Raw genomic sequence first — 25,049 nt, 5'->3', positions numbered from 1 at the left:
AAGAAATCTAAAACATCAACCAAATATTGTTATTAATGTTTCTGTTTCCGCAGGACAAACTTGGATTGATTAAATATACAGAGGACATGTTCAAATGATAGGTCCTTAATCAAAGCCTTTGAGATGTCAGAAAGCTCCTGAATTGTAAGACTTGCAATTAACCTAAAGGATAAAATCGCACCTTTAATAAATTCAACAGATTATTTATTAACCGGTTTGGTCTGCAATAAAGGAGGATATGGTGTTAAAATAACATTGCAAGAATGCTGTTTTTAGTGATTGCTGAAAACTGGGCTTCCTTTATTGTCTATTGTGTCCAGTATGTCCATTTGTGTTTAAGGAAATTGCTGTGACACACTCATTCATCCTCTCCGTCTCCACACACACACACACACACACACACACACACACACACACACACACACACACACACACGCGCGCGCGCGCACACACACACACACACACGCACACAGAGGGCTAAAGTGGTACCCTTCAGACACATTAGACAGAGGGAGGGTGGGGCGCCAGTAAAGATTTCTTAATGGGCTCTGCCGTCCTCTCGTCCATCTGCCTTGATGATAAACACGCAGCTCCCAAACATTACCCTGATGCGCATCAAAGCCTTCGCCATTTTACTGCTTTACTCTTTATTTTCCCAAAAAACATCAGTTTGAACACTTTTCCTCAGGAGCTGGAGTAACACACGGACTAAATGATCAGGTGTGTTTTCATGGAAATTATGGGAAGCAACAGTAAGGCTTAGGAGGACTTCTCTGTCACAGGATCTCTGGAACTGTGGAGTAAATCGTTTGGATGCCTGGTCACTGTCAGAGCGCATGGGGAGCGCACTCCGTGGGACTGTTTATATGTGAGTGACACTATCCAGCCGGTCACAGTCACACAGGAACCTCAGAAACAGTTGACAGCCCTAGAGAAGGATGCCTTCCTTGCACCACGGAGCAATCTTCATCGGAGCCTTCCTCATCGTGACGGGGGGCTCCACAGCCTTCCTGACCTCGTACCAGAGCCGCCTGCAGGCTTTCTCGCTGTGCTGCGTGGTGCTGGGGGTGTTCATGCTCATCCTGGGGCTATTTTGGGCTATGAACAGTAAAAGTGCTACAAACTACAACCACCGGGAGCTCGATCCGGAGTGCCCGCATTATCCATACAACGACTACACCAACTACCCGAGCCATGCCCTCTTCACTCCTCCGGGGGGCCGCTTCCCGGAGTCACAGTCAGTGTTTCTGCCCAGGTGGGTGAAGGACAAATGCTCAGTTTAGATTCAGTTCAGTCTGCCTTTGTATTACTACTCTTTTTAATCGTCTTGACAAAAAACAAAAATAGGAGTCCAATATTGATCATGGATTTTCGGACCCACTTGTTTCCCATGTTGTCCAGTATATTCCTCCCAGTGCAGCACATTTCATTTAGCTTCTTAAATCAGAGCTGTTCACTCATACCAATAAGACTAATGAACACGAAGCACATCAACTGCACCTTTTCAGAAGAAACACACTTTTACTTTGTTTCTCATTCATTTTGGCCCAATACACATATGGCTCGTTACATTTTAGGATAAAAAAAAAAAAAATTCCATCTTGCATTTTGCAGACCATGTAAGACCCTTAATTATTAGATACACAATATAATTGATATCACATAATAAGGAAGGGGAATAGTTTGATATTTTAAGGAGTAGTTCCTTTTTTGCTTTAATATTCAATAGATGGGAGGATTGAGATCCTCTCATGTCTGTTTGATAAATATGAAGCTACAACCAGAAGTTAATTAACTGAAGAGTGGAAATAGGAGGATGCAGCTATCGTATCCTGTTGTAGCTCTAAAGCACTCGAATACCACTTTCATACAGCGTATAAGTCAGGTCAAGTGACACACGTGTATTTATAAATCTGATGTTGATTTTAGTGGACGTTGTTTTCTCTCTGATGAATGGATGTCGTGAGTACAGTCGACAGTGTGGAGGCGCTCCAGGTAAACGTCTGTTTATTAGGGATTTTGCTCCTCATGTGATCTCCTTATGAACCATTACAACAACACGAAATGCTCTACAGTCAGCCTGACGGAGAGGACTGTCCTGAAGGAGGGTCAACTGATGCAGGTTGAACCCGGTTTTATCTGGTTTGTTAATCTGTAAAATTGTGTGTGCAAATTGTGTTTCTTCTGGTCCATTATGCTAAGCTAAGTTAACTGGCTGCTGGTCGTAGCTTCATATTTGAACATGATACTGATGTCCATCTTCTCATCTATAGTAAATCTCTTCAAATAAGTGTGTTGTATTAAGGTCAAACTATTCCTTTGTTTGCATGATTCAGGAGCACACACTATTGTCACCCAAAGGCAGGTTTTATTTGGACCAAAACAGCTGACTAACTCCAGGTGTTTGGTCAGAGATGTGCAAGATAATGGCATGAATTAGGGAAATCCTGGAAAAGAAATTTAGCTCATAGCTACAGACCACAGTTATAGATGTAATTCAAAAGCTTTTTAATCTTCCCACACAGCCAGGATGTCCATTATACCTTCAATGGCTGCATATGGAAGGGAACAGTACTACAGACAGAACATCTGCTATCCAGCATCTGGTCTCTACAACCACTGATACATCAGAACTGTGCTGAACATGTTAGTTTGTGTTTCTCACATAATGTCTTACTTTTCCTGAGTGTAGGACGATGGAGCGCCATCGTGCTGGTGCTCGCGGCGAGGATTTCGACTACCCTCCCATGGACTCTGGTGGTTTTAGTCCACCGCCTCACCCTTCTCCGTGGCTGGGACCCCCGCCTCCCTACGAGGTTGCCATCAAGACCACATGCAGCTCCACACACCTCCGGCGTGCCTACTCAGACACACACCTGGCAACAGAGCCCCTGTTTGGACAGTCCAGAGAGATCAGCTTCGAGGTGTGACGCTGGACGATGCCGACGCCCCGCCTCTCTGCACATCAAACCAGAAGATAAACAGGCACAAGACCGGGGCTTTTTACTCTGCGGGAGCTGTCCGTTGACAGCAGCAAACTTTATCACTCACTCGAGGCATGATTCTTTCCTTGTCCCAGCATGTTTCCCCTTTGTTTCCTGAAATTACAATCCAAGTATTTGCACACACTCAAATATATGGTTAAAATAAAAGTAGCACACCAAGTTCAGCCTCGTCTGACCAAAATAAAGCACCAAAGACATTTCATATATTTATAATGTGTGGTAACCATGTCGCTGTGTAATGACGAACATTCTTTCTGAATCTAAATCTTTTCTAAAGATGTGATAGCATTTTTTTCATCATCCACAATTATTCAGCTGAGTTATAATCTGATGTGTTCAACACAAGAAGTTAAAGTTATAGTGCCGAATTTTACATAGAAATGAATGTCCATTACATTAAAGCTCCTTTCAAATGACTTCACACAGCACTGAAAAAAACCTACTAACACCAAATAAATCTCAGTATTTCACAGTATGGAGTTTTTAAATCTGGTGTCTGATGAGACGTTCCCGTCCTGGCAGGATAAGTGCATATTGAGCACGCTCTGTGAGCAGAGCATGATCAGAGATGTCCGCTGGCCCAGATGGCTAACTTCCACTTTAGCCCTGTGCTAACATGAGAGGAGATGAAATAATTCAATCATGCAGCTCCTCTAAACTTTCCAAATGTTATCAGAGTGAATGGAAATTCTGATTGTAAAACAAGGTTTGTGAGGCTCAAAATGTATCCACCATTTTACAGACAAATCAGTAGTAGGTAGGCTTCGGCAAAGCCAATGATGTAAACACGTGTCATCAGGGTTTTTGTAATAACACTTGTTAAAAAGGCTCCACAGTACATGTTAAAGGAAACAGTTGGTAATTTAGGAAAAGGAGCTTATTTTCTTTCTTGTCAAGAACCTGATGAGAACATTGAAATCAATTTGATGTCTGTACGCTAAATAGGAAGCAGCCAGGAGACATACCTTAGCTTAGCATCAGTCTGTCCAAAGAGAACAACCTGCTTGGTAGGTTACAAAACTTGATATCGTGTTCATTTAATCTGTAAAAAAAAAAGAAAAAGAATAAGTCATTGTTTTACAGGGGGTTTGCGCACAAGACTTCTTTGTGCCTTATCACAGTGACTTCCAGTCTTTATGCTAAGCTAAGCTAATACAGACCAGACACATCAAATCCACCCAATAGGAAGAAGGTTCAAACACACAGCAGCAGATAAAGACAAAATCAATGTTGGGTCAGCAGTGTGAGTGTAGGGAACACAAAACAAACACCATAGATATAATTTGTGTCAATGTTCATCTCTTAATTTTACCACTGTCTAACACTTGACCTTTAATTTCTCCTTCGATTCGATGACATTAGACAGCCTTGAAGTATAATGGACATCTTGTTTGTTTGGCAAGGAAGTTGTTGGGTGACACTTGTTAAGGGACCTTTTTCTATACCATAATGCATTTTGACCAGTGAGAGTTCATTTTGAAAAAGACCTGATCTCCAATCTTCTTTACTGACGGAACTGAGTGGAAATTAGAATATTAAAGTTAATAAATGCTCATTTTCTATGCTGTTATTGAAGTGCTTTGCAAAGGCTTGCAAACCTGAGCTTTATACTATGAACTGTTGACACCTTGAGCTTCATAAAAGGCAGGGGTTAAGATCACGCTGCAGGGGACCTGTTGCCATAATAACAGAAGCGCATCAGGAAACCCTGGATTTTCTTCAGTGAAACAGTTAACTGGATAACCCTCCTCTCTGGGACCGGTGGTGATCACAGCGGACAGTTTTCTCGGTTTTCTTGCCCATCAAACAAAGCAGTTTGTTCTCTGGGAATGGCAGCCTCCAAATCCTGAACAAATGTTTTCCTCATCTTTGAGTTTGTGTGCCACACATGTACTCATCAACTTGTTGAAAGCCGGGGAACGATGACTCATCTGATCATCTGAGTTTTTCCACTGCTCAACAGACTACTGCAGCTCACTGGCAACACCAACGGGGCTTTAAATATCACAACTCGACCTTCTGTAACCATAGACACTCTGTACTTCACAGGATCACATCAGTGCTTTTGCAATTTCATACATATTGGTGTGTTTTTACCGTCCGCCCAGACCCTTGTTGTTTAACATATATTTCAGTGCAACTAGAGAATCAACTTGCAGAGGCCTTAAACTCGTTTCTCCTTTCGCGTGGGACATTCAGGTGCTACTGGGAATCTACAATTTTAAAGGTTTGAGAAGTGGTCAACCCGTTTTTATGAAATAAAGGAAGTTGTGAAAAATTATTTTCAGAACAATTTTGACTCACAAGTAAAAAAAATTGCTTTGAAAAAAACATACATCAAATCGATGGTTAAATAAATAAAGCTGACGTGGTAATCATCATTGCTGTTTACCCAAGCACGGTCTCTGCAAGTTGATTTTCTTTTCATAATAAAATCAACATACACTTTCTATTTTTTCCTATTTATGCTTCGACGTACTAATCTTGATCATCTGCAGCATCGCATTGTGTTTTATTTATTTTTCAATTACAAAATATTGGCCCATTAGGTTTGTCAAAAATGTATATAACGAATAGTATTGTCAGCCCTCACACTCCTGTAGAAGGGTAGGAAGATGCTGGACTCCACTCCTATGATCTTTGATTGTCTCTTTTGTACCTCTGAATATGCATGCATCTGTGACTGATATGCTTTACTCTTGAAAAGGGCACTTCAAGGGAGAATCTTGCAACATGATTTCAATCACTGTGAGTGTGTGTATTCAACTTTATTTAATAAATCGGTGATTAAAGACGCAGCTGGAGATGCTTGTCTGGTTCATTAACCAGCAAGGAGTGTGGGAAATCTGCACCAGGTAAATAGAGTCTTCCCATTATATGATTTTAAGCTTTAGTCTACTGTCAGACTGCTAAAAAATAACTGAATTTTTGGAATAAATAGATGCGCAAACTATTGATGGTGCAGCCCCAAAAAACTATCATGTTTGTAATACACCTTGTTAACATTTTTAAACTGATATCTTCATTATCAGAGGATCATAGAAAATGTAGCTAAAGTAGAGGATTTCAAAGAGTGTAACTTGAGAGTTTAGAGGAACTGAGGGCTTCAGGCAACAAGTTAAAAGCAGACTCATCAACAGATTTGTGATCTCAACATCCTGTCTTGCATTATCGAGCCAGCCTATTCATAACCAATAATAGTGATTTCCTCCTGCACCCTCCCCAAGTATCAGGAAGGTTCCACCCCCAGCAGAGCTCCAGATCAGCTCGAAACCACTCCGATGTTACGCAGAGCTTATCGGTCCATTTACAACCGAGACTATAACTGTCTCATTGTGCGAACAGCTTTCCCAAAACAGAGGCAAAGTGACAATGTTCAGACCCTGCGAGCGCCCTGCCCTCCGTTCCTCGTCACCGAAACCCTTCCTCATTATAAAAAAAAACCACACTTCCTCACAGCGCACGTCTCCGCTGCTGCTGCTGCTGTGGCCAAATGAAAAGCACGCAGCACCCGGCCCACATGCAACATCAACTCCTATTCAACAGATTTTCGGTGCCATAATCGCCCCCCTCCAAAAAAAAAAAAAAAAAAAAAAAAAAAAACCCCGGATATGCTTCCTCAGCAGGGAGAGAAAGCAAAGCGGCAGAGGAGCACATCATGAGAAAGGCGAGGCGGATTCGCTGGATACACGAACTGAACCGGACAGACTGCTTTCACCAGATTATTCCAGGCATCGGGAGGACGCGAGACGGGCATGACAGGGAGAGATAAAGTTGATGACAAGGAGAAGAGTGATGGTCAAGCTTTCAGCCCGCGCATCAGCTGAACAGCTCCTCACCGTGACTTCCTATCAGGTAGAGAGAGGATCGATGTTTGTCGCAGCGCGCACAGACGCACACGCGCGCAAAGATGGTTTACATGTTGCACATATTCCTGTTGTTTCCCCCTGAAGTCAGTTTCCTTCTTGCTGCTTGCTTGCTTCCACCCTCTTCCTCTATTTCCCCCACACACACACATTCTTGCAGTTGTAGGCTCGGATCTGTATCTGAGCCCTGCCTGTCTTCTTCTCCCCGCAGTCTGGCTGTGGTGGAACTGGAAGTGAACTGAACTATTAGAAGGCAGGAGAGAGAGATGCCCGTCCGCCAGGCCACGCTGCTCTGTCTGGGCGTGCTGCTGATGACTGCTGGGGGGGTCATGGTCCTCGGGGTGGGCCTGCCCTATCAGTCAGTCATGCTCTTTGTATTCGGGGTCTTCCTAGGCCTGGGGGGCGTTGGCCTGCTGGTCAGTGGACTCTGCATGGCCATGAAGAATCTCCAGGTGGCAGTGCCCGGACACTTCCTCCTGCACCCCCGCACGGGCACACGTTTCAGCCCCCAGCAGTCCCTGGCCATACAGAGGTAAAAAATAAAATAAAAAATAAAAAAGCCCGTGCAACATCAGAATAGGCTCAGGCTCACAGTACTTTAGACCAGGGGTCTTCAACGTTTTTCAGGCCAAGGACCCCCAAACTGATAGAGAGATAGAGCAGGTACCCCCTACTATATATATTTTTAATAAAATTATGTTTTGTATTAAACTAGAGGAGTGCAGGAGGGTTTGGAGGAACAGGTCCAGGCTCATCTCGCGCTAAGTGAACCGGTGCCCAGCTTAAGAGAACTCCTGTGTGTCGCTGAATGTGCATTTCTGACTGAAAGATGACATCTTCTGCCTCCATTTATCCATTCGCTACAATATGTTGAATTCATGTTAATGTGTATTTAAAGACATTTAAATTTGTGGAAATTTTTTTGGGGGGGAAATATATTTTAAAAAAAAATATGAAAAATTGTCTAATCAACCAAAGATTTCACGACCCCCTGCAGTACCTCCGCGTACCCCCTAGGGGTCACGGACCCCCTGTTGAAGACCTCTGCTTTAGAAACAGCGTTCATTTTCAGGTTTGTCATGGAGCAGTGGTTCCCAACTGGAGTCCCCATCAGAGGGGTCAGAGGTGAATATGAAGGATTGGGAATTGGGTAAGAGACAGGAAACAGCATGTTCTTGCTTTTTCCATATGAAATACTTGATAGCTTCTCATCTTCAGGCCTTAAAGTATTAAAATAGACGTGCAACAAGTGATAGCATCGTCGAGTGCTCATGAGTCAACAAGTCTAAACATTTACAGCCATGCTAGCCGCTCGGTGAGGCTGCACTAAGTGCTAATATCAGCATGCTTACAATGCTGATAGTCAGCACTTATGTGTAGCATGTTCACCATCTTAAATTACAGTGTCAGCATGCTAAACGGTGCTCATAACCCCCTTTACTCAAAGTACAGCTGAGGCTGATGGAGTTCTCACTAGTTTTATAGAAACGTTATAAACCAAAAGTTGGACAAATTAGTATTCTGATTGGATGACAGAGCAAGATAAAAAAAAAACACAGGGGTCACAGAGGTATTACAATCTGTTACAATCCCAATTACGTTCAATCAAACGTCTTCAAGAATTACCAGTTGTACAGTCGCCTTTGGATAACACTTAGATAGACCACGACCTGGATGAATGAGAATCTCCACAGATGTAACCTGAGGGGGGGCAGGCGTGTACCAAATGTTTGCGGTGATGCATCCAATTGTTGTCAAGGTATTTCACTTGAAACCACAAGTGGATCTCTTGATGGCACCAGAGAAATAGAGGAGGGATCAAGGGATCACCAAAGTTATCAGGATCCATCCTCTGGGAGTTATGATGTCTGAGTCGAATTTGTCAATCCATCTAATAGTTGTTGACATGTCTCAGTGTGGTCAAGAGCGGTGGACCATCTTAAACACTAAAAGGAAGGAAACCCCCTGGCACATAGAACAATCGACATGGACAACATCTTTTTTCTTTATACAAAGCAGCCCTTCTGCTTTTCAGGCTTCCCTCAGGTTGTTCAAGATAAATCAGTACAGTTACAGATGAATACCAGAACACTCCATCCAACAGTCTTGTTGTTGAACAGATCTCTTGGACACATCCCCGCATATTAGTTATAGTCTGACAAAGACGTAGCGTTAGGAGCCTAAAGACACTAGATACCGAGAATTGGAAAGCAACAGATTCTCCGATTATGGACTGATTATTAAAGTAGGTCATGGAGAAAACAGCAGACGCGCATGTGGCGGACAGACTCCCCCTGGCACTGTCTTAGGGAATCTGCGATAGCCTGGGAATTTAAACAAGGTACGCTCTGCTCATTGTACAGCTCTGTGGATGAGACGCCAAGAGCACAGTTTTCATCATCAGAGCTTTTGTAGCTGTATTTCTAAACTTGAACTAAGTTTTTATTGTGGTGTGTAGAAAGTGGATTTAAAGTAAAAATGTTTGTGGGAATAGCAAAGGGGAAGATGAATAATTTATAATATGAGACTCATACGCCATCTACAGAGTGCATTTTTCAAAAGGAAATGCGGCGTGAATTCTGGGAGCTAAAATGCATTACTGGAATAGCTGTGAGTCAAGGACCAGCTGCAGGAGTTTGAAATGTAGAAAGACGAGTTTGTATGTTGAACTAATGGTAGTTAGAGTGTCATGTTTATGTGTAGGCTAATCACAAAAAATAGTTACCAAGTTGATGTGTATATCCAAAAAGTGAAAGTGTAAGATAAAGTGGAGTCACTAACTATATAGTTACTGACTATTAAACCAACGGTGTCTATGAGTAGCTGAAGTGTTGAAATCACTTAAACAAAATGTCAGTTGATGTATTTATGTGGAAAGGATTTGAAGTGTAAGTTTAAATATAACTACTGAGAAACGTTGAAAGGAGTTGAGGCGGAAGATAAGTGAAGTGAGAGGAGTTGACCTCTAGTTCAAGGAAATTGAGATAAGTGTTACCTGAATTTTAATCCTTGAAAGAACTGACTATCAATTGAAGTGTTAAAAGGAGCTGAAATATTAGGTAAAAGGCACAAAGGTTGTTGAAAGGGTGAAATTGTGAAAAAAAACACAATAGTTTCAAGTCTAAAAACTAAATGAAGGTGGCCCTTTGTTGAGGAGTAAGTAGTGAAAGGAGCTACAGTGTAAGATAAAGGGCCATCACTAAAGGAAACTGAATGTATATAAGATATTGAAATGGTCCTTGTCCACAAATGAATGTTACCACTGAAAAGGGTTGGTCGTCAGGTGATACGTGTAAACACAGAAATTAGTTGAAATGTTCGGTGAAATGTAAACACTGAAAGGACTGAAAGCGTTGCACCATGTCTTCAAAAGAGGCGTAGAAGAACAGCACATTACACTTGTTTGTGTCTTAACAGGAAGCATTTTGGCACAATATTTAGTTGTAGGTCACCAGCAATTTGGCAAAGTCCAAAAATAATGTGTTTATTGTAAGAGGAGCATGAGCTGGTGTGTGGCCCGTGTTGACAGCTGGACTGATTTAAAGAGCATGCAAAAGAGAAATGACTGAAAAATGCAGCTGAAAGGCCTTCTGTGTAGACATGCAAGTGGTGAAAGATCACAGGTTCTGAAGTGTAATGTAAATTGAAATCCCTGAAAGATGTTAAAGTGTATGTGACAATTTAATCTCTGAAAGGATTCAAATATCAGTTGGAGAATAAGTGCTAAAAACATTGATAGTAAAAGTGCAATCATTAAATGGAGTTAGCTGCCAGTTGAGGTGTAAGCACTGAAGGAATTAAAGCGTAAAGTGAAGTCTAAAAACTGAAAGGAGTTAATGTGTTAGGTGAAGTGTAAACAGTGAAAGGAGTTAAGTATTAGGTCAAATGTAAACAGTGAAAGATGAAGTGTTAGGTACAATGTAAATGCTAAAAGGAGTTGAAGTGTTGGATGAAATTCAAACACTGAAAGAAGTTGAAGTGTTAGATGAAATGCAAATGCTGAAAGGAGCTGGTGTTAGGTAAAGTGTAAACACTGAAAGGAATTAAAGTGTTAAGTGAAAATATGTAAACACTGAAAGGAGTTGAGGCGTTAAGTAAAAATGTTAACGCCAAAAGGAGTTGAAGTGTTCAGTAAAATGTAAACACCAAAAGGATTTGAAGTGTTAAGTGTTAACACCGAAAGGAGTTGAAGTAGCAGCTGTAGGACAAGCACAGAGGTATCCAAACCCTTTTAGTCCACTTCTCATTGCCTCTCTTACTTGCCGTCGTCAGGAGGCTGGACCGAATACGTCGGGAGATGTCTGCCGACTCTGTCAGCAGGTCACCAGAGCCTGAACCCTCCCTGCCATCCACTCCTCCACCCTGGACTATGGAGCCGCCTCCATCCTACGACACCGTGATGAAGAGCCAGGAGCACAGTGAGCAGCTTTAACCTCTGGGGGACATCATAAATTCATGCTAGTGCCTTTTTGTCTTCAGTTCTCAGTGAGAATGGTCAGTTGGTGCTATCAGTGAACTCGCTGCAACGGGCCTCTTCTGTGCCTTAGGACAGCCACGCTAATCCCAAACACCCGCTGAACAGCAGCGAAGGACTGCATCCGGTTCAAGACTTAATATTTGTTCAGACTGGGCCCCAGAGTGGCCTCGACTAAATCTGTGTTGTGACTGATTGTGAAAGTAATTGAAATGATTACTACCACTGATTCCCTCTAAGGACTTTTCTTCAGACCAGCACGAATCTTTTCCAACAAAGTTCAAGGATTCATGTCAACAGATTGGCTGCAGGCCTTCTGTGGACACATAATTAGGATATTTTATTGGCCTGCTTGAATTTATGTGACCTACTACTGTGGCTGCATGGCACTCTTCTTCAAACACAATAGGAACTATCCTCACAGCTGCACAACTCCTCTTTGTATCTGCAGTTTATTCCAATGCAAAGTGCCTAAACCAGTGACAGCAGAATGTTAACAGGACAGTGTTATTCACCGAACAGCTTTGTACCCAGTGTTTGCAGAATGTTAGCTCTGTTATGACGTTACTATAAACTTGAGTTAATGATCAGCTACCGAGCTCTTTGTGGGTGGTGTTACACTTATAAATAATGGACTGTTTATTTAAAAGAAAGAAATCCCAGAAAGGTGGAGAAGGGAAATGTCTCCATATTTCAAATGGTGTTCAAACTAAACATAAGCACTCACTCAACTCAGGTCTATTCATGAGCTGAGCTGCGAGACTCTTTTTTGCCTCCAGCTTGGGGCAAGGTGACCTATCAGGAACATGCACGCACCTACAATTTTATACCTGACCTGAGCACGCTGTCTGCAGGCTGTAATAAGCAGCCGAGTGGAACCCTAACTGTGCTTCCTCCACCCTCACCTTCAAGACCAGAACAACACAAAATCTGCCCTCGCCGCACAACAGGTGCCTCGGTTTCAAGTTTACACAAATACGAGCTTTTAAAAGGCAGCGATGGTGGAGGGGAAACCGTATCGGTATGGGCTGATAGTGGCGGGGATGAGTGTGGTGGCGCTCGGCCTCTTCATCATGACGCAGGAGGGGACGCACATCTATGCCACCATATGCACTCTGGGTGTCACCATGGTGTGTGCCGGGACCGCGTGGAGCCTCTGCCAGTGCTACCCCAAGGTAGATAACCGTGTGTGTGTGTGTGTGTGTGTGTGTGTGTGTGTGGGTGTGTGTGTTGGGGAGAGAGAGACAGGAAATATGTAATTGCTGCCAAGAGGAAATAGATCTTGTAATGGAGGGTGTGTGTTTATTAGGTCATAGTGGCTCCTGAGATTCAGAGGAAGAGCCTACAAGATGTAGTGTGTGCTGCAGCTGAAGCAAAAGATGAAAGGTACTGACTCTACCACACACACACACACACACACGCACATGCGCACACACACACACACACACACACACACACACACACACACACACACACACACACACACTCCCACGGTGTCCTCATGGACCATAAACAAGTGGGTGTTCATTCAGGTCTTAATGATTCCCTGTGGTCTGTCTGCATATCTCATGATGTTCAGGAAGCATCAGCTCGTGTGTGGGAAGGAGAGGGTCTGCACTAGTTCCCTCTACATAGCCATTTTATTATCTTTACATCTTTGCTTAATGGCAAGTGGTTAGGAAAAGTGGAAGATAGGGAAAAGGGGGAGATGGTGGCCTGAAGGTTGTGACTGAAAAGTGGAAATTAGTTGGAAACACGAGGGCAGAGGTCCTCTAGAGTTCCCATGATTAAAGTACTTGAGTGTCAGTTGTAGTAACAGCCAGCGGTTAAAAGAGGAGGTCGTACTGAGCAGCTCCTGCACGAGTGAGCGTTTGTAATTACACGAATGTTCAGCAGCCAGATAAAGACGTGCACGCTCAGCAAAACCCTGCCTCCGAAGCAAAAAAAAAAGTAAGAAAATGAGGACAAAAATGCTGGAACTTGACTTCTATTTTCAGTCTCTCCCCCTCCCCCTCCCCCCAACCCTTTGGAAGTAATTTTAGGCGCGCTGAGGCTCTGCCAGGTTCCTTTGGACAAAAGTCGAGCAGCAGCAGACTTCTCCCCGAGGAGCCGAGGAGTCAGTGTCACAGCTGTCCTGCGCTGCACCTGGTCTGAAGGAGGGACCTCATGACCACAGGCCTCCTCACTGGTCCAATCAAAACTACCCAGGGTACCATCCTGTACTCAGGACAGCGAGGAGATCCCCATATGCGTTTTTATGTTTCTGACAGCATGGCTCACACATGATTTGTTTGAATGTACATGGAAACAACTGCTCATGTATCAAGTGTTTTGCATCACTTTGTTTCATCATGAAGTGCTTAATAAAGCCAAATATCTATTACAGGCTCGTTCCAGAAGATGGCACTGTTTACTGTATGAAAGAGCGTGTATTTGTGTGTATGTGTTAGTACGCTGGAGGGACAGTGAGTGGCACTACATTCACCTACAATAATTCAATTCAATTCAAAGACATAATGCAACTATGATGGCTCCATAATGCAACTTGATTCAACTTAGTATTGCCCCCTCTCAAAGGTGGGACATCATGCAGCAGACAGAATGAGGTATAAAGCACAAGCTCCAAAAATAGATCCTACAGTTCCCATAATGCAACACAATAGTGTCTTTTTTTTACTCTCTTCCTGCCTGGTAAAGTCCCGTCTGTCCCCATGAGACATTTGCAAAGTCTTATTGCATATTAATCGGTTATCAACACCACAGATGTCTGACAAAGAATATGAAACTGGTGGCAGGATGAACTTTTAGCTGTGTTGTCCATGTTTGTTCACTCGTTTAAAGAAACTAACACAATATCAGTCTAATGGTAACAAACTCAGAATAATGGCATGTGTCATAACACAGGCTTTTTGTAGTCTACTGTCTACATTACAGGTAATAATAACTTCCACCTCCTGTCCATGCCACGATACAAGATATGCACCGCAGAGTTCAGCATACATTTTGGTGAATATGTTTGTTCCTGCAAGTATTGCACAATGTTGTATTTGTGCTTTCTGGTGTGAAGCTACTCAGGTTCAATCCAAACTAACCCTGATGACATTATTGGAGATTCTTTACTCAAAAGACACAGAGAACATTCTGTAACAACCTACTGACCCATTTTTGGGAGAGATCATGATGTAAACAAAAAATAAAAAGTGTACCTCGTTTGTTGTGACTTGTTTGGTTCCAGTTTTAATTGGTACTGCGTGATCTGGACTCTTATTTGTTTGAAGTGAGCAGAACTGACCCTGAGAGATACAATGACAGAGTTTGATAGATTCAGGAGTTTTGAGGTGCTTCTCTGCAGCCTCGAGAGCCCCTAAGCACAGCAACTGTTTAAACAAAAAGGACTACATGAAAAACAAATTAACAAGGTACAAGATCAACATGGTCCCCCTGTCTGCACGTGCACAGTTTCACAGCATGACTTCAGGCATAAACAAGCACTTGCATGCATAACTCATATTGTTCACATTAAGTGCACATGTTATAACTGCATCAGCCAATCAACTTTAACTGAGAGAAAGTGTTTTCCCAGATTGACATGCAATAATTACAGGGTGGTTTAGGGGGAGCCTGAAACATGACTCCTCCACTGTAAGAGGTGTTTTTAACGGAGGACAATCATTCGATACAAAAGCGGTGGCGTGAGCCGCGGAGACGTCATCAGTCCCCGCCTTAAATTATAATCAATTGTTCGATTTTTTTTTTTTTTTTTTTTTTTTTTTTTTCGCCCCCAAAATCAGAATAGATGGTTGGAGGCGTTATCTGACGGGCAGGGCGCGCGGCTGTCGGAGGCAACTAAACATCTGGACAAGTCAGACAGAAATCAAAACTCTCATCACTGCTGTGATTTCGCCGTTATCCTGATCATTTTACTGGGAGCAGTTGCAGAGGTGTGAAGAATGCGTCGCACCTCAGCCTGGACTGGTTGGGCGCTCTGCTTGTGCGCATCTTTGGCCGTGTGCGCGCAGGACTACCCGGAGGAGGACGAGATGATGCTGGATCTGATCCGCGAGGACGGGACTCAGCCTGAAACCGGAGCCGAGCCCGCTGCGAAGGTCCTCAGGTGCAACAAGGTAAATGACATAATCATTGCGTCAGAGGCATTGAAGCGCATCTTCTTCAAGTCATCATCATCTGGTCATTGTTCGGAAATTAATGTGGTTTACATTTTACTCAAACTAATGAAGGATTTTCACCTTACATTTAGCAGATAAGTCTGATATAAAGATAAAAAAAACCAAGTACCTATATATCCAAATCTTGCAGCCTTTTAGAGGTAATTGGTTAAAAATCCGTCTGAACATTTTGCTGACCTTTTTTATTCAGCATAAAAAAAATATTGACATGAGATACACATCAACCTCAATTTAAATGCGCGCTCACAATGTGGATTTACTTTTCACGTATGTATTATTAGGCTATTATGACAGTGCTGATCTGCCAAGCATCAAGACGCACGTACATTTAACAATTACAAAGTGGGACATTTTGACAAAAAAAAACTTTGCAAGCATGCCTCATTTCCCCTGTGCACGCGGACATGCAGATCACCTGCGCTGTGTATGTTCTCTGTCCTGCGCCCCAGGCTGCGTGGCGCGTGCCCGGTCAGTACTTAGTCATACTGCGTCAGGGGACGCACGAGACTCAAGTCCAGAGGACCATCAGGAGGCTGCGAGCCAAAGCAGCCCGGAGAGGCTCTCTGGTGGAGATCCTGCAGACCTACTCAGGACCATTGCGGGGCTTTCTGGTCAAGATGAGCAGTGACGTCCTTCACCTGGTAACTGCTTCACCTGGCAGCATGCTCAGCAGTAAACTAACGAGTGTTTGCAAATAAAAGTGAAGGTTGGATTGTTGAGGACGCACACTTTAATGAAAAAGGATTAAAAATTGCTGAATAAAATCTAAATGATAAAAGATACAATTTACAGTTGGTGGGGAGATAGTCGTGTGATAAAAACAACAACAACGAGATTTGAGGAGGACATCCACAGGACATCATGAGATGTGTCATTAGAACATTAGAAAATCTCAAGCAGAAATAAGGCTTGTTAAGAATTAGCAGATAAACTAGCAGGAGTCAAAAAACACTAAAAAAATAGCAATATACAATGAATTCTTAAAATCACACCTCAAACTGACAGATGAGTAGTTCGGGGCAGCAAAGATTGGAGTACCGTGGTATGACAGCAGCGTTTGAGCAGCTGTACTCTGTGGATATCTTGTCTGCTCGACACCAAAATAAAGTTGATTACAATAACAGGAGAAAAAAAAATCCTGGGAGACCTTCTCCTGATCAGCTAGAGAGAAACCAACTGATCTTAATTATGTCCATCAAATTAATGAAACAAAGCCTTTTTAAGGGATCTAAACTAGACTTTCGGCTGGTAAAAATGCAGGTGCCGGGACCAACAGGGTTATTATAGGATCTCCGATTTGGACTCATTGAGCTGCAGGAATTTAACCCTTAAAAGACTGATAGCTTTCGTGAGACACAGACTCTGTGTCAGTGGAAGTCTGTGTTATATGGAGTATTGTTCAGTGTAGACAGTGAATGTTGGAGGACCCGGTACAGAGCCTTGATGGACCCCACAAAAAAAAGGTAGCATGGGAGGATGTAGCATCTCCAACTGCAGCAGAAAAATAACTAAACGTTTTTTCCCTTAACCTTGTTTTTTTTTTTTTTTTTTTTAACCCCCATTTAAGTTCATTTAATGTCAAGTCTCTGAAGTTTTACCATAAACCACACGAGCTACAATGCCTTTGAAGAGCTCTATTGTGTGTTTGTGTAACTGTAACATATAAATAAAACATGAAACAGTCCAACGAATTACAAAATTGGATAGACAGCTTCACTCCCACCTGTACACAAGCAACTTCTTGTGAAGATTCATTTTATCCTTTAGACCAGGGGTCTTCAACATTTTTCAGGCCAAGGACCCCCAAACTGATAGAGAGATAGAGCAGGGACCCCCTAATATATATATTGTATAAAATTGTGTTTTATATTAAACTGGAGGAGTGCAGGAGGCTTGGAGGGACAGGTCCAGGCTTTGAGGGACAGGTCCAGGCTTTGAGGGACATGTCCAGGCTCGTCTCACGCTGAGTGAACTGGTGCCCAGTTAGAGAGAACTCCTGTGTGTCGCTGAATGTGTCATTTCTGACTGAAAGATAACATCTTCTGCCTCCATTTATCCATTCGCTACAATATGTCGGATTCATGTTAATGTGTATTTAAAGACATTTAAATTTGTGGAAATTTTTGTTTGAAAAAAAATTATTAAAAAAAAAATTAAATATAAAAAAAATTGTCTAATCAACCAAAAATGTCACGGACCCCCTGTTGAAGACCTCTGCTTTAGACTCACAATAAAGTTTTAATTGTGTTCCTGTCAGGCGGTGAGGCTCCCTCATGTCCACTACATAGAGGAGGACTCGTCCATCTTTGCTCAGAGCGCCCCCTGGAACCTGCAGAGGTTACTGCAGCCTCATGGCAGCATCTCTGAAAACGGAACGTACAGTCCTCCCAGTGAGTCTGTGTCTGTCTCTAACCCACACAGCTGTCACTCTTGACACATCTTTTATTCATCAAAATAAAAAATAAAAATGTGCTCTTGAAAACCATGTAACTATCTGTGGAAACAGATCCAAACACCTAAGAGTCATGAGTGACGGGACCACCACCACCTCGCTCCAAGTAGAAAACAGAAAGAGGGACCTTTCTAACTCACTCCATGTTACACATTTATGAAGACAGAGACACATATTGTGCAGCAATCCTTTCAACAGAGTCTGTCTATGAAAATGTAGGCAATAGGAAAGACTGTCTTTAAGAGATAAGGCAGAGCTCGAGAGGTGCCTCTCAGCTTCATCTCTATTAAATAACCCAGCATCACCATGGGAACCTTTAATTGCAGGTGGGCACACACACACAGCTGTTTTAGATCAGCTGATTAGACGTGATCTCTGTGCTGCTTATCATAACGCAGCTTCACTTCAGAGAAAAAATAACGCAGCTGAATTATACAGGCATTTAATATTTGATTTGTAATTACTGATTCAAGTCCTTTCATTGATGAAAATAATTGAATGACGGTAAAAGAAATTAAATAAAAAAATACAAGCACCCTTCAACTCCTTATATATAAAGCCCTGTTTCCACAACAGGATCTTTCATCGGCGACTTTAAACCTTTTGTGGAACTCAGTTTTTCTACCCGCCATAATTTGCTCATTTGTCAAGTACGCCAGCGTTTTCAGAAGCATTTTACAACCGACATTTTAAAAATCCTGCAAGTACAAACAGGTTGATTTAGTTTTCGTTCTTTGCGCTGCAACACAATAACATGGAGCTGGGAGAATATTGGACCATCATTCCTATTATTCTAACTCATCATACTCGTTCAGCTGTTATGCCAGCACAGTTCAGCTCCTGCCTATCCATCAAGCCAAGCAGCAATCCCACAGTTCCCCCTGAAATTGCATTTTCTAGTTATACATCAAACTCACATTGCGTCTGTCCTCTGCAGATGATGGAGGGATGGCGGAGGTGTACCTGATGGATGGCAGTGTTATGAGTTCTCACAGAGAGGTTGAAGGACGAGTGTTCATCACAGACTTCGATAACGTGCCTGAGGAGGATGGAGTCCACAAAGAGTCCACACACACACACACACACACACACACACACAAAGGAAACTTTTCAACCCAACAAAACTGGCATATTTGTAATAGCAGCTCAGTAACAAAACTCTCTCTCTCTCCTACAGGCCAGTCAGTGTGACAGTCACGGCACACACATAGCGGGTGTTGTGAGTGGAGCGGATTCGGGTGTAGCTCGAGGTGCCGGTGTTAACGTGGTTCGCGTGCTCAACTGTCAGGGGAAAGGGACCGTGTCCGGAGCTCTGGCAGGTAAGGACACTTTTTGCACAATGTCTTGAAGGTGATCGAAGGCCAAGCAGCATCTCCTGAGCTTCTCTAACTAGTCCCGACTTGCTCACGTAAAACATTTCAGTTTGTTGGTTTCTTCTCTGGTCTTGGAGTCGCTCACATCTGCTGACCCATCATCATCAAACATTTGAAGCAGTGTGGCTCTGTGGGTGGCCAAGTTGGTCTGTTGGTCCAGACAAATATCTGTTTTATGGGGACATGCACGGTCTCCAGAAGATGACGTTTAATGATTGTTACTCCTGTGTCACCATGAGGTTAACATTTGTGCCTTTGCGTGAAACACTTTTATCTCGGTGGCTGTTAAACAGAAACCCATAAAATGTCATGTACATGAATTGAGATCCTTATGGTCATCCTCCAATGTTTTATAGTACAATCACCAATACACTTTGGTTTAACACCACAGATCTGCAAAACAAGTGTTATTCTCGTCGGCCTCAGCTGAACGTCTTGTTCAATGCTAAAAAAACAAATGTTAGCTATTAGGATTTCACTTAGTATGACCTTACGTAGCTTCTACCATGGGTGTAGAATCTTAGTCTAGTATAAAAGTCTATTAACTCAAACTTTGTGTTTATTCTGTAGCTGGAGGCAAGACGTTATCGTCCGTCCCATTTTCATGAACACAAGATGTCAGGACCATCCTGCAGGATTTTTTTGTGGTGGCCAAAGGTCAAAGGTACAGTGGCCCGAAGGGTCAAAACACGACGACAATTCGCAAAACGCAAAAACATTTCGCCGAACGTAAAAATATGTCGTTGTGCTCTGTGAAATGGTTTTGCCTTCAGTAAAATGTTGCGTTTTGACCCTCAGAGCACTGTACCTGGTCACTGTGACATCATACTTTATGATTTTTATATTTGGTTGGCGACACAATCTTTGGTGTCCACCCAGAAAACTGTGGTGATCAGATCGTATCCTGTGTTGTTGAGTTGTGTATGAAGCATCCATGTTGTAGAATTTGTAACTTTCTTGAAGCATAGCATTCCTACGTGAAACCGTGTCTACTGTTATGGCTTCAACTTTGTTTTCTATTAGAATCAGATTTATTGTTCAAATTCCCTCAAACTCATCACTAAATGATCTGAGTCTGGACAGACGTGGATGTAAACTGCAGCCTGACTGCAGGCAGTAATTGTAGTTTTGGAGCTTCATTATGTTTTCCTATCCTTTCGTGTTCAGCGATGGAGTGGGTCCGAGCCACTGTACTGGCCCGTCAGGCCCGTGCGGTGGTTGTGTTGCTGCCTTTCATCGGCGGCTTCAGCCGATCATTAAACACAGTCTGTCGAGACATGGTGGCTAATGAAGCTGTGGTCGTCGCTGCTGCGGGGAACTACAGAGATGACGCATGCCTCTACTCACCTGCTTCAGAGCCTGAGGTGACAGAAGAAAATCCAGAACCATTTCCATAGTGGACCACCTCCACACGACCCTTGCCTTAACCTCTGACCTCTGTGCCGTGTGCAGGTCATTACAGTGGGGGCAGTGAACTCAGCGGACCAGCTCATGTCTCAGGGAGCGGGCGGCACCAACTTTGGCCGCTGCGTCGATTTGTTTGCACCCGGCGATGACATCGTCAGTGCCAGCAGTGACTGCAACACCTGCTTCACCTCCTGCAGCGGAACCTCTCAGGCTGCTGCACACGTCGCAGGTACGCACACACTAAAAACACCACAGAACCTAAGTGACTAAAAACGGTCTGTGTGTGCAGCTGCAGCACAAGTGCTTTATGTTTTGTGTGTGTGTGTGTGTGTGTGTGTGTGTGTGTGTGTGTGTGTGTGTGTGTGTGTAGGTATAGCAGCAGTGATGCTGTCGTCCAATCAGAATGCGTCGCCGGTGCAGGTCCAGCAAATGATGCTGCGTTACGCCACCAGCGACACAATCAACCTCCTGTCTTTGTCTGAAACACATCGTCTCTTGACTCCAAACCTGGTGGCAGCCATGCCGACTGCCAGCAACGCAACACTAAGTTAGTGACTCCTATCCCTCAATCTTTCACACACAGTGTGTGTGTGTGTAGTTCACACCGTGTGCTGATTTCTGTGTGCAGATGGGGAGCTTCTGTGTCGTTCAGTGTGGTCAGAGAGGTCAGGGGTCGCCAGCAGTGACGTTGCTATCAGCTACTGTCGTCAGGGGGAGGAAATGAGGGGCTGCAGCAGGTACACTCCTGACGGCGTCCGCGAGGGCGGAAGCATGATGGTGAGTTTAACCAGATCTGCCATCATCTCTGAAGTAAATTTGATAAAAAAAAAATTGTTGAGGCTGATAAACCGAAAATCTCCATGTTGACAGATGGGCAGCGAACACAAGCAGTGTGTGGCCTTCAAAGGTCCGGCAGGTGAAGGTGTGTTCGCTGTGGCCCGCTGCTGTGTGGTCGGTGGTCTGCAGTGCCGGGTCCACGCCAGTCCGAAGCCCGGGCAAGATGCTCAGTGTGTCGGTCCCCAGCAGGAGCTGACCGGTAAGTCACGGGTACAATCAGCCGTGGTTTAAATCATACATGCACATGTGTTCGGCTAGTTTGACATTTTAGGTGATACACTTATTTTCTATCTCGCTCAGAGTTAGATGAGAAGATGAATAAGCACCTTCATGTCCATAAATATGAAGTCGCAGCATTCAGCTTCACTAAAATACTGCACTGAAGTTTTTGCGAGAGTTAAGTGGGAAAGAAAGGTTTGAAGTTTAGGGTTCTTTAGTTGTAATACTTGAAAAAAAAAAAAAAAGTCTACTCAAATCTGACTTAAAAGCTGAAGTGAGGAACTTTTGTGTCCCCCTTTTGTCAGTGAAAGTAACGACAAAAACACAGCTGGCTCATGCTTACGTAATAAGCTCCGACATATCCTACACCCTACTGTTGTGGTTATAAAATAGTGAATAAATTAGATAAAAGCTGTCGAAACTCCCACAAAATGACTCGTTTCACTCTTCGAAATTGATCCATTTGATAACATTTTGAAAGTCCAGACGAGCTGCACGATTTAATTATTTTATCCCCATTCAACACAGTGAAAGATTAAATTGGGAGTTAGCCCTTTGGTGTGCATGCTCTGCTGATAAATCAAACTCAGTATGCATTCATTAAGCCAGCGGGAATGTCTCACCAGACACCAGATTTAAAAGCTCTTTATACTGTAAAATACAGAGATTTAAGTGGCAGTGATTCGCTGAATCAGCATGGTGTGAACTAATGTGACGAGGGTTTGAATGGAATGGATTTTAATTTATATGTAAAAGTCCCGCACCATCAGTTTAAGCTTAAAGTAATCATTGAACAAGACATTTCAGATTGCAAACCACCGACCAGGAGGGAAATTAGGAATTGCCAAAATGAGCTGCTCTCTATTTTTGAACCAAAAGCCACTAAATGACAGTTATTAAATGAAATGAGTAGACGTGAGCAGCACATGTTGGGCCATGGAAAGCAACTATTATGTCTGTAGCCTATATGATACATTTACCCTCATTAGAAACTGTTATAATGCAGAATAAACTGAACGTGACCGTTAACTAGCACAGAAAATGTAGCTCTCTTCAGAGAGATAATATTCAATACCCACCAAGAATAATTACCCTGTAAAAAAAACAACATATTTCTCTACTAACACCTACAACCATCAACTATGAACCACGGTGACTATAAACACCGGGAAATGAATACATTATTTAACAAATTGGTGAACTTTAAACCTGCGGGTAGGAAGGTTTTATAACTTGCAGAGCAAGGCCAGCTGTTTCTCTTGTTGCCGGTCTGTTCCCTAAGTGAAGCCAACTGTCTGTCCTGCCTCCTGCTCCACATGAAATAAAAGACATGATCGTGGCATCATTCATCTCTCGGCAAAAAAGAGTGAATAATCTTTTTTCCACCCAGTGTGAAACTACTGCTTTGCATGGAGGGATTGTTGATGTGTTGAACTCGTACCTCCAGTACTGTACACCAGCCTACAGAAAGTGTTCCTTAAACCAAGTACAAGCGTTTGATGCTGCTGTATTTTTAGAGCATCTCGGTCAATTATCCCAGTTACCATGGCGATAACCCTGAACGGAAAATGTACTCCTGGCCAGCATAAATGCCAGCTTTGTGTTGGTAGACAGAGCAGGTTTTTATTCATCATTATAGCGTTCAAACGGTTTGACAGTATATTCCTCGTTCGTGGCCGTCGAGACGATTCCTGCGTGCAGGGTGGGAAGTTGTTTGTTGCTTGAACTCGAGTAAAGCACGCAGCTCCTTCCTTTGCAGGGTGCGCGTCTCGGTCCAATGCCGAGAGCTCGTCCGACTCGCGTCCACGCCACCACGACCGGAGCCGCTGCCCAGGGAGAGACGGGGTCACCTCTCACGCAGGGTGCTGCCATGCTCCGTCTCTCGAGTGCCAAGTGTTGAAAAACCTGTCGGATGACAAAGAGCAGGTGAATCACTTAAATGCGGACATAACTCTCGACGGTCACGTCCCGGATTTCTTCTTACCTTTAAATGGTCTCTTGCAGGTCGAGGTGTCTTGTCCCCCCGGCTGGACTCTGACGGACTGCAAGGCCTTCACTCGGGGCTCTGGTAACTTTGGGCCAGTTGCTAAGGGCAACAGTTGCCATGTCCGCGGGGACGGGGTATCGGGCCTTGCTGTCTGCTGTCGTGTCGGACCTCCCGAGCAGCCCACCGCGACTCCCGCTGATCCCGTCCTCGACCCCTTTGATGTCCATCGTCCTGAAATCAGGGTCTTCAACTAGTCTTTGCCCTTCTGAAGACACTTTAACGCTCCATATTTACTAACCTCTGTAAAACCGTCTTGTGTGCTTCAGTTGTAGGATTAGGCCGAAACATGCTCTCGTGCACATTTTGTAATCGACGTCTCAAGACTCAGAAATGTTGCCCCGACATCCGGTTCCTTATTTTTTAAACCATCTGACATAGTTTGTAAAGTCTAACCAAATATTTTTGTATCTTTTTACTAATCAAGTATATTAAAATAAGCTTTCACGAACATATCATTTGAATAATGGCCTTGTATTTACCAGACAAGACTGACTGGCTGCTCTTTAATAAACCGAACAGATGAAGTAGAAAATCAACTGGAGGCTAAGAAGATCAGACAAATGTGCTTTAGGGTGAATATTAAAAGACAGCACCATGAGGATATACATGAAAGGCTTTGAAGTCTTCACGTATCTTCAGGCAGTGTTTGGTTTCCTGCTGGGACTTTAGGTGGAGCACCAAGACAGCGTGTGATCAGCAACACAGCTGGAGGTAATCAGCCTGATTAATCAGCCGGTTTACCTTCTGCTCGCCTCGTTTTGTAATTAGTTGGGAACAGTAGGCGCACACAAGTCGGAGCTGACATTAAAGGATATGAAAAAAAACAACAACCATCCACCGTGGAAGCTGCAGAGAGGACGTCCAGATGGATTTGGATCAGGAGAAGCGATCTGTGGGCCGATGGCGCCGGGACGAGCCGGGTTCTGATCAACCCTGGCTGGGTCACCTGGGCGAGGGAGTCTGATGCCGAAAGACTGACCTCAGGAAACATCAGTGATGACGTGTTACAGTGCATACAACTGTATATAAAGTATGACGTGAGGCCGAGTTGAATTACCGAGGTGGATGCTGCCCCTCTCTGTAGGACAACATGATGAGGAACAGAGAGGAGAAATCCTGCAGACATTTACAAATATAAATGGAGCAACGCTGTGAATAACGGCAGTCTGTAGACATAGATAA

The 25,049-nt window shown here is 43.5% G+C and overlaps 3 protein-coding genes and 1 long non-coding RNA gene across 4 annotated transcripts; 3 read left to right on the top strand and 1 right to left on the bottom strand.

Annotated features, from left to right (window-relative positions):
- Positions 1-611: 611 nt before the first annotated feature.
- LOC138621285 (uncharacterized) lies at positions 612-7,083 on the bottom strand. The gene is made up of 3 exons (XR_011310929.1): positions 6,845-7,083; positions 3,971-4,047; positions 612-3,098 (listed from the first exon to the last, which is right to left on the bottom strand). It is a non-coding gene; the product is annotated as an uncharacterized lncRNA (long non-coding RNA).
- Positions 856-2,930, top strand: LOC138621283 (uncharacterized). Its single transcript, XM_069699216.1, has 2 exons — positions 856-1,255; positions 2,693-2,930. The coding sequence occupies exons 1-2, from the start codon at positions 939-941 to the stop codon at positions 2,928-2,930; spliced, it is 555 nt and encodes a 184-aa protein (XP_069555317.1). The 5' UTR covers positions 856-938.
- On the top strand, positions 6,457-12,346 carry LOC138621281 (uncharacterized). The gene is made up of 3 exons (XM_069699214.1): positions 6,457-6,860; positions 7,083-7,403; positions 11,144-12,346. The coding sequence occupies exons 2-3, from the start codon at positions 7,138-7,140 to the stop codon at positions 11,301-11,303; spliced, it is 426 nt and encodes a 141-aa protein (XP_069555315.1). The 5' UTR covers positions 6,457-6,860; positions 7,083-7,137; the 3' UTR covers positions 11,304-12,346.
- Positions 12,347-15,132: 2,786 nt separating this feature from the next.
- Positions 15,133-24,319, top strand: pcsk9 (proprotein convertase subtilisin/kexin type 9). The gene is made up of 12 exons (XM_069699175.1): positions 15,133-15,469; positions 15,982-16,173; positions 17,790-17,922; positions 18,922-19,047; positions 19,160-19,303; positions 20,525-20,721; positions 20,810-20,993; positions 21,135-21,311; positions 21,393-21,541; positions 21,635-21,800; positions 23,580-23,746; positions 23,825-24,319. Exons 1-12 carry the CDS (start codon positions 15,296-15,298, stop codon positions 24,059-24,061), a joined length of 2,046 nt encoding a protein of 681 aa, XP_069555276.1. The 5' UTR covers positions 15,133-15,295; the 3' UTR covers positions 24,062-24,319.
- The last annotated feature ends 730 nt before the right edge of the window (positions 24,320-25,049 follow it).

The sequence above is a fragment of the Brachyistius frenatus genome, unplaced genomic scaffold (genome assembly GCF_029030835.1).
Source record: "Brachyistius frenatus isolate BFR_SWC_R1_liver_20210118 unplaced genomic scaffold, ASM2903083v1 Contig_29, whole genome shotgun sequence".
NCBI lineage: Eukaryota > Metazoa > Chordata > Actinopteri > Embiotocidae > Brachyistius > Brachyistius frenatus.
The sequence above is the reverse complement of the archived record's forward strand: the minus strand, read 5'-3'. Positions and strand labels throughout refer to the sequence as shown.